This window comes from Adelges cooleyi, unplaced genomic scaffold, assembly GCF_023614345.1.
Source record: "Adelges cooleyi isolate 19-005CV unplaced genomic scaffold, UGA_ACOO_1.1 ACOO_flye_CR_arks_rails_tigmint_CR_PRNA_7, whole genome shotgun sequence".
Taxonomy (NCBI): domain Eukaryota; kingdom Metazoa; phylum Arthropoda; class Insecta; order Hemiptera; family Adelgidae; genus Adelges; species Adelges cooleyi.
In genome coordinates, this window is record NW_026096404.1 from 126,925 (window position 1) to 147,184 (window position 20,260).

Below are 20,260 nucleotides of genomic sequence, written 5' to 3' on the forward strand. Positions count from 1 at the left end.
TGTCAGCTCCTTATCGAACCTTATAACTTATACAATAAAATAATGAATTTCCATTAAATGTGTTGATTGGTTTCTTTTACCGCACTTTAAAAATGTATAACGTTAAACGATGTTGTTTAGGAACATATTAAGGAGCCGTTTAAATACCTACCCTTATCGCATGAAAGGGTCGAAAAGTCAATCCAATTACTCGACGAGGTGTTCGCGGCCAGTTCAGTAGAATAAGTACCTATCCCAAAGTTATAATAAAACTAATTATGACATCCTAAGTATCAAAGGATTTTTAACACAAACACTCCTAATTAAAAAAAATTAACAAGTTGTACAATAATAATGGAGGGAAGTGTGATAGTTGTTATAAAAAAATATAAATTAAATAATTTTAAAAAAATAATTGGCATATTTAAATTTATATTATAAAACATAATATTATTGTGTTTACAACTGGTTAGTTTTTTTAATTGATTACCTCCATTGAACTATTTAGTGTCAATGCTATTTTATTTCCATGCGGTTATTTTTAAAATGTACTTTCATTTGGAGTTAATTTTGATTTAATAGTTAATTTAAAATTTTTGCTTTTCAACTATGAAGTTTAACACCATAATTTGTGCAATGTCGATGTCTTGTGTTTGTATAATTCACAAGTAGATTTTTCCAAAGCAGAATAAATGGTGGAACGCAAAATTGACTATTTTTCGATTATACAAGACTCTTGGCATGTTTGAAAAATAAAAAAAAAGATCAACTGCTAAAGCAGACATTTTATGCAATTTTGATCTTTATTTACATCCGACGACTTGTACGTGACCTTATTCTGAGAGGGTCGACGGATAAAGAAGAATATAATAAATACAAGACTTTTTCAGAAAGAGAAATAGAAAAACAAAGAATTGAGTTTGACGGCAAAATAAATATAAAGGTAAAAACAATTCACGAGCGAACGTTGTGTCTGGTTACTCCAAAATCAGAATTATGAATATGAAGAAGTCAAAAGGGATATAAAAATAGATAAGAAAATGGTTCGCTCAGAGAACGTGCCATCAATGGCAAAAACATGTTTATTTAAAACAGATAAAAGTCAGACCTTTCAGACTATTGCGTAAATCTTCCAGACCGATATTAGAGATAAAACACCAATTGTAATAAAAAAAAAAAAGGATACAAGATTTCCGAAGTAACCTCATAGGCACATTCAAAGATATAAAAAAGTAAAAAAAATATATTTTTGAATTCATCATATTGGCTCTACACATTGTAGATAATACAAACCGCATATGGTGAGGTTTCCTAGGAAATATTCACCTCTATCTATTTTATGGTATCTCCAAAATCACTTTAAAGGGTACCTTTTTCAGTTTTGCATGAACATGTTTTAATGAAAACGTTTTTTAAATCGCTGACAAGGATGCTGTGATAGTCTGAAAAAAAATTAACTACCAAAAAAAAATATATATATACTAACTACTGAACAAATAATTATTAAACACCAAAGTTTAACCTTTAAATTAAGATTTTGTAAAAAATATAATCTCGAATAAATATTGGGTATGACTTATTCTTAACAAATTATATTTTAACCACTGACAACTGTAAAAGAATTCATTCAAAAATGGTCATCGACCAGACAAAATATTTGAAAAAATACACTTTAAAATGGCTATCTTAATGTTTTTTTTTATATATGTACAATGATATACTTTTAAAATGTTTTTTTTTTTTAATTAGTCCATCTTAATGATACCTTAAAAGCACGGGGAAGTCAAGGAAGTTAACGAGTAAGTCTATTTTTTTTATGTTGTTTGATGTATGTAATAAATAGTTTCATAGCACCAGTGACTGTGATTGTTTCAGCTTATTTTATTTATACACTAATTGCTAGTACACATCATTGGTTGTTAGACCATAATAAACTATAATAAATAAAGAAACATTAAAAAAACAACATAATTTATGATTTCTTTAAAACTAGGTTCAGCTACGCTGTACCGCTGATTCGATAAGAAAAATTTAAAGAGAGAGATATCTAAAATTATGATTAAGTTTATTTTAGAAAGTTTTCCACGTGTCGTTTATTTATTTTAATTCATATTGTTGACTAAATAACAAAAATGTTTTGCATTTAAAATTGTTTGCAAAAATCAAGTGTACACCGTTTTAAGGTCAATCTCTAAAAAGCGGTAAAATAATTTAAAGCGCGACCTAAATAATATGTACAGTTAATTACATAATATAATATATTACGCACAATGTCTTAAAAATATAATATCACAATATACCGAGAAAAAAAAGACCTAATTACTGACTAACTAATAATTATTGTTAAGCATTACACGGTTTAACCTTTGAATTGAGATTTTGCAAAAAACTCTCCTATGTAAGTGCCAAGTCCTCGTCGACAAATAGGTGTACATCCTATTTATTAAGGAGTTTCTACGCTTAATGTTTTGTCAATTTCCCAACGCCCTGCTGTAAACCACAAGACACATTAGCGTTATTATGCTACCGGAACACACGCATACCTACCGAGGAAGGATCTGGTTGTAAAGTCGCACAGACCTTTGACGCGCACGCTATTTTTGCCATCGGTTTGCCGGGCGCTCTCTTGTAATTTTGTTATAATAATTATGTTTAGTCCAATTAAATTGTGCGTAAAATATGCGCAATATTATCTGAAAAATATATATATTGTCACGATATACCGAGAAAAAAAAAAGAGTGCCGTGTGAACTGTTAACGGTAAACGGGAAAGCGGGGGGGATAGCGGCTCTGGTCGAACGGCTGATATCGATTGTCGTTGCGTGGAACCGGCCGTGAGTAGCAGAGAGGATAAGTGGAAAGTTTGATAATTCACTGGCGTAGGGGGTTGGGGTAAAAAAGAAAAAAGGGCAAGAGTGTGGCAAGATATATTAAATGGGTTTTTCTATTTGCCGGTACTCGGGTGGCGGTCACAAAGGAGAGCTGGCTTGTATGGCAACGACGGTGAATGACAACGAGGGGAGGGTTTTTGAAGCCGGCGGTGGTTTTTAAAGTGCTTAACACCCGCCGGCCGGCACCGGCGACGGCGATGACTGACCTGAATCGACACACGGAAATAAATCTAATGACTCGAAAACTTCCGGGTGTTCACTTTTGGGTCACCTACATTTTTTAATAAACATCATTACGGCGTGGTTGGCCATAAAAATTTAAAGGGCCGCAAAGATGAAACTCTTACAGAGTCCAACATTACCGCCACTTCTTATATGCCAAAAAAAGGTGGATTTTTGTTGTTTTTTTTTTCAAATGGCAACATATTATGTTTTTAATTGCAAAAAATTTGTAGAGAAAAAATTGTATAAGTATGTTAGCGTTTAAAATGTTCTATGTCCATTTATCAGTTCATTAACTATGACTTTGTAAAGACAGTCTACATTTCCTCTTAATAATTACCCATCATATTTCTTCGGTTTTTCAAATCCGGTAGCACATAAAATTCACATTTATGTTCGCATTGTGCAATTGGCGAACAAATTCTAACAACTAGGAAGTCATTATAAAAGATTTTGAAATAATCAATAGGCGAACGGTTCTTATTTACAGACTACTTAAAATTACAGGTTATTTATTGTATTATACCTTTGTCTTTGTAGTAACGATTGAAAATATTAAAAAATACAGTCGAAAAATCAAATCTTTATAAAGCCATAACAAATGAACAAATAAATAAAAATTCAAACGCAAACATATTTTTTTATTTTTTGTCTACAAATTTATGCAATTAAAAACATATGTTGCCATTAATAAAAAACCAAAAATCCCCCTTTTTGGCTTATAAGACTTGGCGATAAAACTTTTCAAAATATTGAAGAATGTAGTAAAATATGTACCTAAGTAAAATAAGTGTCTTACGTTAGTTGGAGCATCTTGTATATATATATATATATACTTACTTAAACGGAGTGGCCACTATCGTTTCAATCAAAACGTTAATTTAAAAATTATTATATAAAGTGTGTAAAATGAAAACTATCGATTTGTGCAATATTTCACCGATTAATATATTATTTATTGAACGATTTAAATCAATTTAAATTTAATAATTGTCCTTAAAAATGATGTAGCGCGAAAGTGGCGCGATATAGCGGTTTAATTTTAAGTAATTGTGTTTTATTCATATTTTATTAAGCTAACCGCGAGAGGTACAAATCCATATATTGATATTTTATTTTTTTAATGGGTAACCAAATACCGTTAGGCTTTAAGTAGACTGTAACTTTTTTTTTTGGTATGTTTTGACTAACTAATTAAATAGTTTTCCAGAGGCTCGTCAAAATATGGTTATAAAACGGCGATACGGCAAACAGCAAAGTGAAGGGAGGAAGGAAGGAAAAAAAAATGTTAGCTTGGACGAAGGAAAGTGGAAAAAGAGGGCGAGGCGAAAGAGCTCCCCAGAGAGTTTACACGATAAATCACTGCTTGTCAAGTTATCCGCTGCTAGTATTCGCACACACACACACATAATATATACTCACATATTATAAGAGAGCACTGGCAAACCAATAGCGAAAATAGCGTGCACGTCAAAGGTCTGTGCAACTTTATAACCAGATCCTTCCTCGGTAGGTATGTGTTTCCCGGTAGTATAATAACACTAATATGTCTTGTGGTTTACAGCAGGGCGTTGGGAAATTAACAAAACATTAAGAGTACAAACTCCTTAATAAATAGGATGTACACCTATTTGTCGACGAGGACTTGGCACTTACATAGGAGAGTTTTTTGCAAAATCTCAATTCAAAGGTTAAACCGTGTAATGCTTAGCAATAATTTTTAGTTCACTAATTAGGTCTTTCTTTTTCTCGGTATATTGTGATATTATATTTTTAAGACATTGCGCATAATATATTATATTATGTAATTAATTGTACATATTATTTAGGTCGTGCTTTAAATTATTTTACCGCTTTTTAGAGATTGACCTTAAAACGGTGTACACTTGATTTTAGCAAACAATTTTAAATGCAAAACATTTTTGTTATTTAGTCAACAATATGAATTAAAATAAATAAACGACACGTGGAAAACTTTCTAAAATAAACTTAATCATAAATTTAGATATCTCTCTCTTTAAATTTTTCTTATCGAATCAGCGGTACAGCTTAGCTGAACATAATTTTAAAGAAATCATAAATTATGTTGTTTTTTTAATGTTTTGTTTATTTATTATAGTTTATTATGGTCCAACGACAATGATGTGTACTAGCAATTAGTGTATAAATAAAATAAGCTGAAACAATCACAGTCACTGGGCTATGAAACTATTTATTACATACATCAAACAACATAAAAAAAATAGACTTACTCGTTAACTTCCTTGACTTCCCCGTGCTTTTAGGGTATAGTTAAGATGGCCTAAATAAAAAAAACCTTTTAAAAACATACCATTGTATATAAAAAAAAATATTAAGATAGTCATTTTAAAGTGTAGTTATTTAAATATCTTGTCTGGTCGATGATCATTTTTGAATGAATTTTTTTAGAGTTGTCAGTGGTTAAAATATATGTTAAGAATAAGTCATACCCAATATTTATTCGAGATTATATTTTTTTACAAAATCTTAATTTAAAGGTTAAACTTTGGTATTTAATAATTATTTGTTCAGTAGTTAGTATATATATATTTTTTTTTGGTAGTTAATTTTTTTTCAGATTATCACAGCATCCTTGACAGCGATTTAAAAATGTGTTGTTTATCCAAACATGTTCATACAATACAGAAAAAGGTACCCTTTGAAGTTATTTTTAGAGATAAAACACCTACAATAAAATAGACAGAGGAAAATATTTCCCATTTAACCTTAACATATGCGTTTTGCATTATCTACAATGTGTAGGCCAATATGATGATTTCAATGAATTGTCTTCTATCTTTTTTATAATTGGTGTTGTATCTCTAATATCGCTTTGAAAGGTTTACTTAAAGATCTGAAAGCTCTGTCTTTTTTCCGTTTTGTGTAAACATGTTTTTACCATTAAAAATCATCGATGAGACATCCTCTTAACAGCTAAATGATGTTGCCCTTTATTTTTATTAAATTATATAATATTTAACCCTTACAGCGAAACGACAAAAAACAAATTGAATAACACAACGACGACGGTCTGGTTTAGATTGTCAAAATTTGATATTTTTCAATAGAACTTATTATACATACTTTAGTTTACACAAAGAAATAGCTAAGAATGTATTTTGAAATCCGATTTCAAATGTGTAATTACATAGTTATATTTGATTTTTTTTTTCTAAGCGTTAGTTTTTTAAAAAAGAATTATTGTTCTAGACATAATTTAACTCATAAAACTAGCTTTGATGTTAATTAATTCATGTTGTTTTTTTTCCATACTAAAATAGTTATTATTCACTACTGAGTTGTTGAAACAAGAAAAAGTAATATAATACTTACAATGTTATAAATTGTAATTTTTAATTATCATAATCAATTTCACGTGACCGCGTACACCGTCTTGACTGTAATTCTGTTGACGTCTTGTACGCTATTGCTTACTTGTCATACTCTTAATATTATTATGTCAACCGTGTAGACATTGTTATATTACTTATTGCCTCGGCTCTGGATCGACACACGCAACTACTGTGTGCATTTACATAATGGCAACATGCAACTGTAATTAATAATAATAGGTCATTCGTTATAATATAGAAGTGCATTTTTTTTTTTTAATAGCAGTGTTTTTTTAAATATGTGTACATAATATTTCATTTTTAGCGTTTGCTTACTTGAGTACAATTTACTTGTTTGCATCGACAGAAGTATTGTACTTGTTTTAAGTTAAATCACTCACCAATAATAATATCAATAGTTAGGTTTGGTTAGGTTAGCCGTTAGGTTAGGTTTGGTTAGGTTTGGTTAGGTTTGGTTTGGTTAGGTTAGGTTAGGTTTGGTTAAGTTAGGTTAGGCTAATTACTTATCAATAGTTTTATTGTGTATTTGTTATCATGTAAATACATAAAATAGAATTTACAAATTGTGGTAACTACCTTTAAACTCAATGTTGTATTAATTCTCCAGAGTAAGCTAAAAACTCTTAAACGCTGTAGAACAAACCCAAACATTATTATTTAATATTAATTTGTTAATCTCAGACTTAATTTCAATGTAATTTCTTCAATTATACAATTACAATGAATGAAAATGAGAAATTTCCATCTTAAACGGATATCAAATTAAAAGTCTACTCTTTAATACAAAATACTTAAAAGGAAACCTGCGTAACGCGTTCATATAGTTCTTTTCAGTTTTTCGTAACAGTTTAAATCCAATTATCGTTAAAATATAAGTCACTAATTGTAAGTAATTCTTAAACGAGCGTTAAATCTTTATTGTTTCTTCGACCGAAAAAAATGAACAAGTACCTTATTGAGAACCGTATTGCGTATTATAGACTATATATTTTACTTGACTTGTTGAGTTATCATGGTTTTTTATTATAATTTTCTTGAAAAGAAAACTTGTACTCTATTGATTTTTGCGAATAATAAAATATCATATATCTTTAATTGTTAAATATAAATCCAAAACTTATTAACAAGCAGGACTTACTACTTGTCTGCCATTTATTTCCCAGCTATTAATTATTAATCATTTAGATTTTATTCAACTTTTTTTTTATACACACAATTTGTAAAAATCAAATTTATTTTATAACTCAGTTCCATAATCTAGTTTGTATCAAAGAGGTCTACCCAAAGCGACTGTGGTGCCGGTGTTATTCATCATACAAAATCTTAAGTGGATGTCATACTTAAGGAGTTTAGTTTTTATGAAAAATCTTAATTTAATTTTCTGCAAATACCAACGAGAGAACCTAGTTTATGTTGTTCTCTTTTTAACGGTATTCAAATTTGTTTAAAAAAAGCTAATCTCCTATTAGCCAAATCGAAAATATACTGTTAGGTTAGGTTAACCTCCCATAAAAATATATATTGGCTGTAATTGAAAGAAAGAAAAAAATTGTAATCCGTCCAATAGATGTGCCAAAAAAAAAAAGTCTTATAACATGAAAAACTTTATATTTTTTCTCCTTAAAACTAGTCGACATATTTACAACGGCCAGTGGATCAATTTGACATGGATATGTCTTATGGCTGGGAGTTATTCTGAAAATTTGCCTGTTGCAAATAAGGTTGCCTTATAGTTTATAATAATAGACCAATTTTGTCGATCTGTAACAAAATTGTTTTATTTTATTATCTACATGCATGCCTTAATTTACTATACACACAAACATGTAACAAATAAACGACAATTAAAGTCCATTATTACTAATTAACGATTAATCATAAATAAACTTAACAATTTAATATAATAACATTTACTAAGCTAATACTCAACTCGTCCTATCTGCTATCAACCTGCTGTATCATAAGCATTCGCTACAGAAATTGATAACACACAGTATTCCATGATAACAAACAACATAAGTGGCTACTAAAGAGCTACATCTCCTTTACATATTATATATATATATATATAAAATAGACATGGATTATGGAGGGTCATTCTGAAAATAAAGTTAAGAGTATCCACACTTCATGCAGATACATCAAGTAGCAGGATATATAAGGATATATTAGGATATAAAAGGATATATTAGGATATATAAGGATATATTAGGATATATTAGGATATATTAGGATATATAAGGATATATAAGGATATATAAGGATATATAAGGATATATAAGGATATATAAGGATATAAGGATATATAAGGATATATAAGGATATATTAGGATATATAAGGATATATAAGGATATATTAGGATATATAAGGATATATTAGGATATATAAGGATAAAAGGATATATAGGATATATAAGGATATATTAGGATATATAAGGATATATAGGATATATAAGGATATATTAGGATATATAGGATATAAGGATATATAAGGATATATAAGATATATAAGGATATATTAGGATATAATTTGTTAGGTAGGCACTTACTTATTGTAAACTCAGTTAACCGCAATACATGATTAATGTTTTCAAAAATTCCCCATCTTCCCCTTTATCAAACAGCCCTTTCCTACTCTTCCTACAATATATTTGTATTGTGTTTTTTTTTTTTTTTTTCGATTTTGGCCAGCTACATTTCAACAATTATTTTGCCAACGCCTCTTTTGTTTTTTTTTACAACGGAAAACGTTGCCCGACAATTATTATTGCTATTCGGCCAGACCCACGGCGGCGGTACAGGCACGTTCCCGGCGGTGGGTATAAGGGGGAGGACGTTGCAAGTCGTAAGTTAGACGTGCAAACTTTATTAAATATTCAGCAAGCGCCACCGAAAGTCACCGATGCGCCGCTTGCTTGGGGTTTGAGCAGCTGTAAGCGCGCTCAAAAGCCGGCGGCTGCGCACCGTCCTCCCCGTTACCCTCCCCTATCCTATGCCCCCCCCCCACCACCGCCTATCTCCACCTTGTCTTTTACACATTTATTACCGTCCCGTTTAACCCCCTTCGTCTTACCCTCCGGCCCTCAGGGAGGGGGGGGGGGCGAGGGAATAATGTTCGCACAGCCCCGCGAGAATGAGCATATTACTTAATGTAATGAAAAATATTCAAATCGCTGACTGATTTTTTTTTATCTTCTCTTTTTTTTTTTTTTGTTTACACCGACCATCGCTTTCGCCTGGAAATAATAAATAGCCAAGAAACGGAGGTAAAAGATGTACGGACGGCCGTCGTTTCGGGTAAACAAACAATCGACCGGCCGAACAGCGATTTGTCATCCGGTTTAAGTATAATACCATAACAACTGGTCGAAATCAAACCACCTAATTTATTAACAAACTAGACGTAGGCCATTTCTTGCAAGATTTGCACATTTAACGGGTAAACTGGGCGATGTGTAATGTTCGGTTCGTCCGTGTTTAGACGTTCTCCTCGCGGCCATTTTTGTATACTTAATAACAAAAACTACCATATCAAAAAACTTAATTAGACGTTAGCACCTACTTGTAACTAACTTACATAGTCGACGGTTTAAACGAAGAGACAAAATGATTAAATATACGATATTGAATAAAATAATAATTTAGAGAATTAAAGTATTTGATTTTGTATCTATTTCTATAATTTTCTAACAATTATCAAATGTTAGACTATTTCAAACGTTGAAAAAATATTAAAATAATAATTATTAATACAAGTTTAACGGTACCAACAGAACTGTTTTTAGAATTAGAGAAAGATGTGCGTTTGTATTAATCATTTTGATTAAATTTTGTTGTATTATTTATATCACTTTGTTTTTCATTTGTATTTTCTTATCGTTAATATTGTTCTTGTAAAATGTTATTTTTTAAAACATTTTATTGTAATCATTAGTTTAATTTATTTACATTTATTTGATTTGTAGTGCGTATTATTACCATTGTACTCTGTTTTTATTTCATTAGTTGTATATTTAGTACCACAAGCTGCATAAGCTTACAGGAGGTAGGCCAACTAATTACGATATCTAATCTGTAATTTATGTTTGAAAAAAAAAATACAGCTTGAACTTGTTATTCCAGCTTGTAATTATTGTTTGAATAACACTTATAATAAAAAAAATTTAATGAACAACGTCGACAACTATTAATCAATACAAGTCAGTTGTTTATTTTTGATATAATAGTGGTTTTGGGGTATTCACTGAGTAAGTCAATCCACACCTAATATTTAAAAAAGCTAGTTAGAATATAATACTATATTTTATTTACTATTTTAATGTTGATTACGAAATAACCTTCAGAAATTAACTCCGATTTTTTTTTCAAATTGCGAATAATAGCGTGGTTGGGTTAAAAAAAAAAGTGTATAATTGTCAGTGGCCCAAACAAGTAACTCCGTAGTTGAATTTTCCACCACTGGAGTGCGCCAAGAAGATTGACAATTGCACTTACATACATTGTTTCAAATAACTTTAACTGCCTGTGGTGAAAAATTGCGTTTTATGGAGTCAATCAGTTTGGCTGCTGAGCGCCTCAATTGGCAACACAAATCTTTATTTATTATTACACGCACAATTGTGTCAGATACAATCATAATATTCATGTTTAAACGCCAACACCACGAGGCAAGTCCACGGTTATTACTATTGTGCACCGACCCCAAATCAAACAGTGCTTTTGATCAATATCGTAACGTTAGGCATTCCACACGATTTTCTCTTGCCCGGAAAATAACGATTCAAAAACCGTATCAAATTTTTGACTTCGATAAATCGTACCTACAAACGGTACCCCTTTGATGGGTCGAAAATTCAAAGAAAATCAACCCCTTCCGCGCAAAACAAAATGTGTCCTCAAACGGAGCTCTGTCATTTCTGTCAATTCTCTCAAATCAAATAACCGGTGGCTTTACCCTTCGCCGCATGAATTTTTTTTTTATTTTTATGAAAAAATTAGGAACGATTAATATTACACCTAATAAACATACACGGGGTGTCTCAAAAAGCATGGCGGGGAAAAAAACTAGATGTCTCTCCACGTTTCTAAAAAAGTCCACCATATTAAAGCTGTTTTAAATCTGCATTATCTAAAACAAAACAAAAATGTTGAATTTATATATATATATATATATAAATAATATATTATGTTTTTTAAGGGACATCAGATGTGATGCGGTTGTCCGTCAAACTAATGGAAGGCTAGTAAGATTTAGTTAAACAACTCCTTCCAAAGTTTACCGTTTTAATGTCCAATTTATACTCGTAGCATAACCGCAACGACCTTGTCCTTTTTTTTTTTTTTTTTAATTAACATTTTTAATTAAATGTTTTGAGCAGATTCAATGTTTACATTTTAAGCGAACTGGATGTACTCCTTGGCGTGAAAACGTTATTTTATGTCATTTCAAAGATAATCAGTGTACAAAAGTATATGTAAGTTTTTGTGATATTAAAGAAGATCTATTATCATAACCAATTAGTGTTATAATACTTAAAATGAAAAAGTTCCTATGTTTATTTGATAGATGATTGTATAAATCGAGTTTAAAACTTTATTACTTTTTATTTTATATTTTTTTCTTAATGGCAATAAGTGTTCTTTGAGTCCAATTTTATATTGTATGATCATATTATTGTTTTACATTTATTCACTCACCGTCTGAATAATACATTATTACCAGAGACAACAATCTGTTCCAAAGTTTCCAAAACAACACAAGTGGTGCCATCTGTTTGATGTCTGACTTGACTTTTTGAACGTTCTATTCACAGAACAACAATATATAATTGCCAATTTTGGAGAACGGCAAATTTTTGTTGTAATATTAATTTAAAAAATGTATAAAAATTGTACCGGCTAAAGTTACAATATTGTAACAAATTAAACCACCAATTTGCATGTTTTTTTAAATATTCAAACGGCGTTTGATATAGGCAACTGAGCTACACCAACGCGTTTTGAATTATTAGCGTAGGCCTATAGTAGGTGTTATAATCTACAACTGTTAGCTATTGTAATATTAACCGTTGGCCTGGCCATAACAGAGTTCTGTGTAGGCTGAAGCAATCACAGTCACGGTGCTATGGAAATATATATTACATACATCAAACAACATAAAAAAAATTGACTTACTCGTTAACTTCCTTGGCTTCCCAGTGCTGTTAGGGTATCGTTAATATGGACTAAATCTAAAATTGCATCGAAGCTAAAACATTTTAAAAACATATGGAAAATATAAAAAAAAATATATTAAGGTAACCATTTTAAAGTGTAGTTTTTCAAATATTTTGACTGGTCGATGACCATTTTTGAACGAATTCTTTTAGAGTCGTCAGTGGTTAAAATGTATGTTAAGAATAAGTCATACCCAATATTTAATTAAGATTTTATTTTTACAAAATCCCCATTAAAAAGGTTAAACTTTGGTGTCTAATAATTATTGTGACTTTTTTCCTGTTTGATATTTTGAAAAACGCATAAGAATTTTCCCCGGAAAAGTTGCTCTCCGATTTCTTTCTTATATGTTTTTATCATTAAAATAATTTTAAAAGGTTGTCTATTATTCATTTTGTGTAAACATGTTTTTACTATTGAAAATCATCGACGATTATTAATTGTCATGATTATATATTTATTAACCCAATTATCATTTACACAATTTTCAGTAGATGTTAGTAAACCAACCAACTAACTTGCATAGTCGACGATTTTAACGAAGAGACGAAGGTTAATTTTCTTTATCGCCCGCTAAAGAAACTACTAATTTAGGAGATGAGGAGGTAAGATATAGGAGATTAGTGATGAGGGATGGGGTTGGGGGTTGGAATGGGATAGTATAGTACTATAGAAAAAAAATATCGAAAAACTTGTGACGAAAAAAGGCTGGTATCTGATAAGAGATTAGAGTTAAGAGATATGTTGTGTTCACAACGTTCAAACTAGAACTGAAAAAAAATTCAATAATTTAAGAGGTCATATTCCACTGAATTGTTCTAGGCCAGATATTATGAAAACACTTAAATGTTAGCCAGAAACTTGATATGTTTACTAGCCACCCTTAGATACTTGAAAATGCTCTTTCGTGGTTGCAGACTTATTTTTTTTTTAGTTACTGCTTTCAAATCATTTTCAACTTATAACATCATTTCGCTTGAATTAATTTTGTTTGTGTTTGTGAAAGCGCTCGTTATAATAGCATAGAAAATCGTAGGTTATGCTAGGAATACAATATCATAAGTTGACAATATACTCGGTTCAGATACACATTTTTAGGATTTGTATACACAGATGTGTTAAAAGGTGAGCGTTTCTATTGCGCTGTGTCATTCGATTATTTACAAAACAAAATATATTAACTTTTCATAGATCCAGTGAAAAATCTACAGAAAACCACTAGATATGTACATTTGTATACACATTGGATTTTTAAAATATCCTGTCTTGTACTCTTTACCAAATTTTTTTTTTAAAACATTTGGGATTACACGTAAATAATTATAGTTATATAATTTTACCAGGTGATAAAAAATAATGTATTGAAAATAAGTTTCAACTTTCAACACAAAACAAATATCACAAAAAAGCTGCCACTCTGTTATCTGATAAAAGATAAGAGATAAGAGTAAAAACACTTATTTTTAAAATTAAAATGTATTGTGGAAAAAAATTTGAAAAGCGAGTAACTTACAAATCTATAATATTATTTAGTATCTACTAATTGAATTTCTCTTTATTTCTTTGAACTTGCTAAACCAAAACACAAATAAATTCATTAAAAATGAACATAAAATACATTAAGTCTTGTATGTAAGCATTAGTATCATAGAATATTTTACAATGTATTAAAACACAAATTCAAAACTAATTAAATTATCGGTTCGTGGAGAATCATTTAGAAATTCACGATTTATGATTTTAAAAGATAAATGAACCTTATCACACATAACTGATAACAGGCTATCACAAACTTTTGGCGGGAATAACTTATAGTGTTTGAAAATATTAAAACGGTGAAATAAAAAGTAAAAAATAATTGTACTACAAGAATAATGTACCAATCAATTGTAGCACATTGTTTTTTTTTTTAATGTCAATTACTTTGAAAACAACCGAAAATGAACTACGATTTTAAATAATGTTGAACATCTTTAATTTTTAACTAAAAAGAATTCATCCAGTCCAAATTCATTGATTTAAGTATTATGAAATGTATGTAATTTCATTTCAAAAGTCGATAAGAGTTTTTAAAAAATTATGCTTCAAAAACAAAGTCCATATTCAAATTTATAATAATTAATTTCCTTAATTAATATTTCATATAATATATCTATCAATATTTGTATAAATTTAGATGTGTTAGCATATTATATAAAATTGTCTCACCATCTAGTATAGAATTCATCTTCAGAAACCGGCTCAATTTTAACAAAACCAACTGGTTGAGTTAAGGCAAATATCCGATGATATAACATGATAACTGTCTGCATCATCTATCAAATATGGTAACTGTCTTAAATAGTACATCATCACATCTAGACACAACCAAAGACCTTTAACGCCCTATTTAACTTGGTCCAGCGATTTACAATGTACATTGATTACCTATATTAACTAATTTATTGTACCGAAAAACAATTTTGAAAATCTCTTATCAGGATCAAAATGTACAATGCAAGTTCGACTGATCCGACAACAGCAAAAATCAAGCGGTCGATTTAGACATTTTGACACAAAAACTGATCTTAGTTTAGTTGGCAAAATTTAGTTTTTATTTTAGGTAATTCAATAACAAAAAAATATTACATAATAAACTCATACCGGCCAGCTATCCGATGATTTATTTTAATTTCAGAGCCGCTTCGACTGAACTGTTTTACGTTGCCTTCGTAAATATTACACTTCAGAACGTTCACGTCATATTTCTTTAAATTTTTATTTTTCATCGTGAACCTTTAATATTAATCATAACTCATAATATGCAAATGATTAGTACTTATTGAAATCGGTATCATTTGTCGTTCGGACAACAAGTTCAGTTGGCCAACTTACATACCGTTATTTGCTGAGCGGCCGATTTAAATTTTCCGTCATTCTATTGCGCTATACTTAACACGCACATTTAATGTCTTACAAAATGTGAAAAACATATACATACAATTTTTAAAAATATATTTCTATGTATAAAAAAAAAACAAACAAAATTATATAATAATATTTACAAAATTAACCAGATTTTTTCCCAAACTACGGGCGTTTAATCGTCTAATATTTTTCAACAGCTAATTCGAGAAGACGATTCAGATTGGACACTAACTTTCTCGAGTCGTTGATCAATCCGGCCGTTACCATCGAGTTGCTGAATAGCTAAACACGAATCGGAGCACTTTAGCAACCCGGATAAAATATATTTGCAATTGATAATCGATAATTTTACCTGTTCGACTACTAGTTTTGCCAGTTCTTGATTCGAGTCTTTGAGAGTATGTAACTTCTTTATGACAGGATGTCTGCGGGAAAGGTGTGAATAAAATCGCCCGTTATTAATATAACACACACACACACACACAATATTACGCAGAGATAACTGCAATTGAATATTACTTAGGGTTGAGTTCCAGTTGCGGCTGTAAAATCGAAAACAACATATCCTCGTCCATTTCTTGGTATCGCGTCTTAATGAAATGTCTGGCGGCCGTCATGTCCTGCACGGTGATCACGCACGGATGAGTGTCTAGTTGGCCGGTGACTTTGGCTTTTTTGATTTTCGCACCGAGAGTGGTTTCGATCCAAGGCAACAGCGAGTCCAACTGCAACTGACTCAGACTATCGGCGCCTGTGTGTAAAATACATTATATTATTATTTATATATATATATATATTATTAAACAACCAATAACCGACCGTAATCTTGTGTTTTCGGCTCTTGATCGCTGGCCGAGTTGACTTCTTTTTCCACCAACGTCAGCTTGACGTTTTTGAACGATTTCAGTTGGTACAAAACTATTTCGTCGTGCGGCTCGTAGCAGTACATCACCTCGACGTTCTTTTTCTTCAGCGCTTCTATGTACGGAGAACTTTCGGCCAAGGCACGACTGGAAGACAGTGATAAAAAAATACAACGTGAAATTCAACAGTCATGGAGTATTACGCGTTTACGCCGTGTCGTTACTTTGGCGCCGCTAAATAGTAAATATCATTTTGGCCCTCCGGTTTCCTCTTGATGTACTCTTCGAACGATATCGTCTCGCCCGGCTCGGTGTGCGAAGATTCGTATCGCAAGAGGCTAGCCAGATTTTCCTGAAACGACAAGGTGAAAATTTAAAATTAAAATAACGATACTCTAAACGACGTGTAAAACCAACATGCCTGTTCTGAAGGATCTTCGTTCACGACAATTCCTTCTTTTATGAAAATACTGTAGTCGTTATAGAATTTCATATATTCCTCGAGGTCGTTAACAGATTTTTCGTGTAAAAACTTAATAATTCTACTGCTGAGCAAACGGTTCAATTTTCTATAAAATAAAAAAAAAACTTCCAATATCGTTTGTTAAAATAATAAGCTAATCGAAATTTGTCGTACTGTAAAAGCGCAGAATTTTGCAACATTTCTCTGCTCAAATTTAACGGAATATCTTCTGAATCTATAACACCTATAAAAAATATACACATACAATTTTATTACAAGCCTGAAACGGTTGAACTGGGTTTTTTTTCTAGTATTAATTATCACTATTCGGTACCTTTGACAAATCCAAGCCATTTGGGCAGTACATGTTCGGCTTCTTTTTTAACCAATATTCGCCTGGTGTACAGCGAAACGCCTTTGGTCACGTTACTACGGAACTCAACGTGACCTGTAACCGATTAAATTATTATTCACCGAGACTAGATAAAAACATAACAAATACAATGCTAATAATAATGATCTATAACCTGTGCTAGGAGTTTCTGGGAAATATAACAGAGCGCGAACTTGAATAGGAGCTTCGGCGGAATAATGTAACACGAACCTCGGTTTGTCGTACGAGTTAGAAATGTACTTGTAGAACTCATCGTGTTGTTCTTTGGTAATCGATTTTGGACTGTGCAACCACAACGGCTAGAAAATGTTTAATGTTAAATTTTAAGTACAAAAAAAAAAAAAAAAAAAATGAAAATGGCCGGGTACTTAATTATTACTATATCGACCTACTTGTATGGTGTTTATTTCAGATCCGTTTAGTTTGATGGGAGAGTTGACGAAATTACTGTACTTGTTAATAACTTGGCGCACTGCGTCTTCGGAAGCGTACTCCCGACAATCGGCTTTCAAGTGCATAACGATTTTCGTACCCCTCTCGACGTTGTCCACTTGGGTTATTTCGTACACGCTTGTTCTACATACAAAGTTAAAATATATATTATATACATTAAAAAACAACAATAACCACACGATCGGTTAACAATATAGTTTTACCCGTCCGATTTCCACAAGTATCCGACAGCGTCAGGTTCCATCGACTTGGTGAACACTTCGACTTTGTCGGCGACCATGAAACAACTGTAAAATCCGACACCGAATTGTCCAATAATCGACGACAAGTTTGTAGAATCGCCGTCTTGAGCTTGTTTCAAAAATGCCTGGAAAATTAATATTATAATAATATTGAAAAGAAACAAATGTTTTTTTTTTTGGTGAATTATTTACTTTTGAACCGGATTTGGCGATCGTGCCCAAATTCGAAATAAGTTCTTCTCTCGTCATGCCGATGCCGTTGTCCTGTATGGTCAACGTTCGTTCCGTTTTGTCGGTCGAAATGTTAATTTCCAGACTTCCCATGTCGTGCGATTCGCTAGCTTTTAGACTAACGTAACGCAACTTTTCCAAAGCGTCACTAGCATTAGAAACGAGCTCTCTTATGAAAACCTATGCATAGAAAACGATTTTTTTTTTTTAACTGTATAATTTTAAGCTTTCAAGACAAAAAAAAAAAGCGTGTACCTAATACAATGCCTGTAAATAATGGTGTAAACGGTAAATTTTAAAATTGTCACACTACTACACGGATTAGAGGAAGCGTTCATTATTATCTATACTATTGTGTCAAAAAAAATTACTAATGTGTACGTAGTAAGAACATACTCTCAATGGTCGTGTGTCCCTACATAGTTTTTCTATTATTAATTTTAAGGTCCAAAAAAAACTTGTTCTCGGTGAAAGCATGAAGTATAAATATTATGCTCGGAACGCATTCTGAACCATTAATAAGTTGACCAAGATATTTATTTGTAACTGGTATCATTATAAAACAATTATTTACCTCTTTTTCTGAGTACAACGATTTAGCCACAATATCCAGCAACATGCGTGTCTCTGCTTGGAATTCCAACTTTTCTAAAATATCAAATGTATTATACAATTATAAGAATATAGTTCACAATTTTATGTTTTTATATTCATACTAAACGTACATAATTAAAAAATATCTACACAATCAATTTTTTTACAGTGCTTGGGTTTGTACTAAAATAAAAACTTGTTGATAAGAGACAATAAACAATATTATATAAAAAGCAAGGGCTTGAATGTCTTGTAACAATTTTTAAAAAAAAGTATAACCGTGGACATTTTATAAAATATTTTTCTATATTATATTGTGTATACGTTTCTGTGTGCTCGGAAATTTTCGATAACGTGTAAACTCATCCGTAATTAATATAATGTAATAAAGAAAATTTTTTAAAGTTTTTCTTCTTTCACAAGCACTACACAATAGAAACTGACAAATGTATAAACGTTATTTTATATTTACCCGCATTTGAGCTTCCGCTGTCCGAACTAGCATTAACGTTAGGGTTAGCACTGTAGCGTCTCACAGACAAGCCTAAAACAAATAGAACACGCCAATAACATTATACCGACAAGTTAGTAATCAAATATTATTTTCTCGACCGCGTTTCAATTGGGTTAAGAAAAACTTACTCGAAGCTAATGCGGCTTGTGAAATTTTAGGCCTGTACAGTACTTTTCCAGCGTTTTTAATACGCCAAAGATTTCTACCGAACTGACTCTTGACCATATTGAGCGCAGCCATCGAAGCCATTTTAAGTAGGAATGTAATTTTCAAATTATTGAACACCTAAGTAGAAGACCATTAAAAGTAAAAACGCGTGAACATTGTACCGGCTGAGACATTTGTTATCGCTCATCGCAAAAGAAAATATTATCTCAATTTTTGATAAGATAACCGGTCAATGTACAGTGCAGCCAACCCCGCAGCTTAAATATTTTCCCGCCCATATTCAAATATTAAAATCTTTATAATCATATCATATAACATTGTTTTTAAGCGCTACGCCCTTCGGCTTTGGTAATTATTCATTCAAATCAGAACAACGTTTTGAAAATCAAAGCTACCTGTTTTGCTTATGACTCATACGCCTTATAAAAAAATAACGTAAAAACTAAATATTATTTATTTATTAATTATTATTTATTCCCTACAATCGTATGGCCATATTATTATACATCACAATTATAATATGTAAGTATATATCAATATATACTAACATATATTTACCGACAATTCGCAAAACATCATTAGTATTATTGTGTTCGTGATACTAATCACCGTGTCGTACAAGGTCACTTGTATTGTAGCTCATTGATGACATACTTTGAGCTAGATAAACTGAAATACCGGGTGAGCTTCGACTATATGAACATGTTTTCAAATTGGACATATTTAAAATGTTTAAATGGTTAGATTTA

The 20,260-nt window shown here is 31.1% G+C and overlaps 1 protein-coding gene across 1 annotated transcript; it reads right to left on the bottom strand.

Moving 5' to 3' along the window:
• Positions 1-15,253: 15,253 nt before the first annotated feature.
• Positions 15,254-19,688, bottom strand: LOC126845181 (heat shock protein 75 kDa, mitochondrial). Its single transcript, XM_050583781.1, has 15 exons — positions 19,472-19,688; positions 19,302-19,373; positions 18,810-18,883; positions 18,197-18,415; positions 17,966-18,129; positions 17,702-17,885; positions 17,443-17,608; positions 17,250-17,363; positions 17,090-17,159; positions 16,874-17,021; positions 16,677-16,804; positions 16,409-16,599; positions 16,109-16,340; positions 15,942-16,014; positions 15,254-15,871 (listed from the first exon to the last, which is right to left on the bottom strand). Exons 1-15 carry the CDS (start codon positions 19,590-19,592, stop codon positions 15,770-15,772), a joined length of 2,058 nt encoding a protein of 685 aa, XP_050439738.1. The 5' UTR covers positions 19,593-19,688; the 3' UTR covers positions 15,254-15,769.
• Positions 19,689-20,260: the final 572 nt, after the last annotated feature.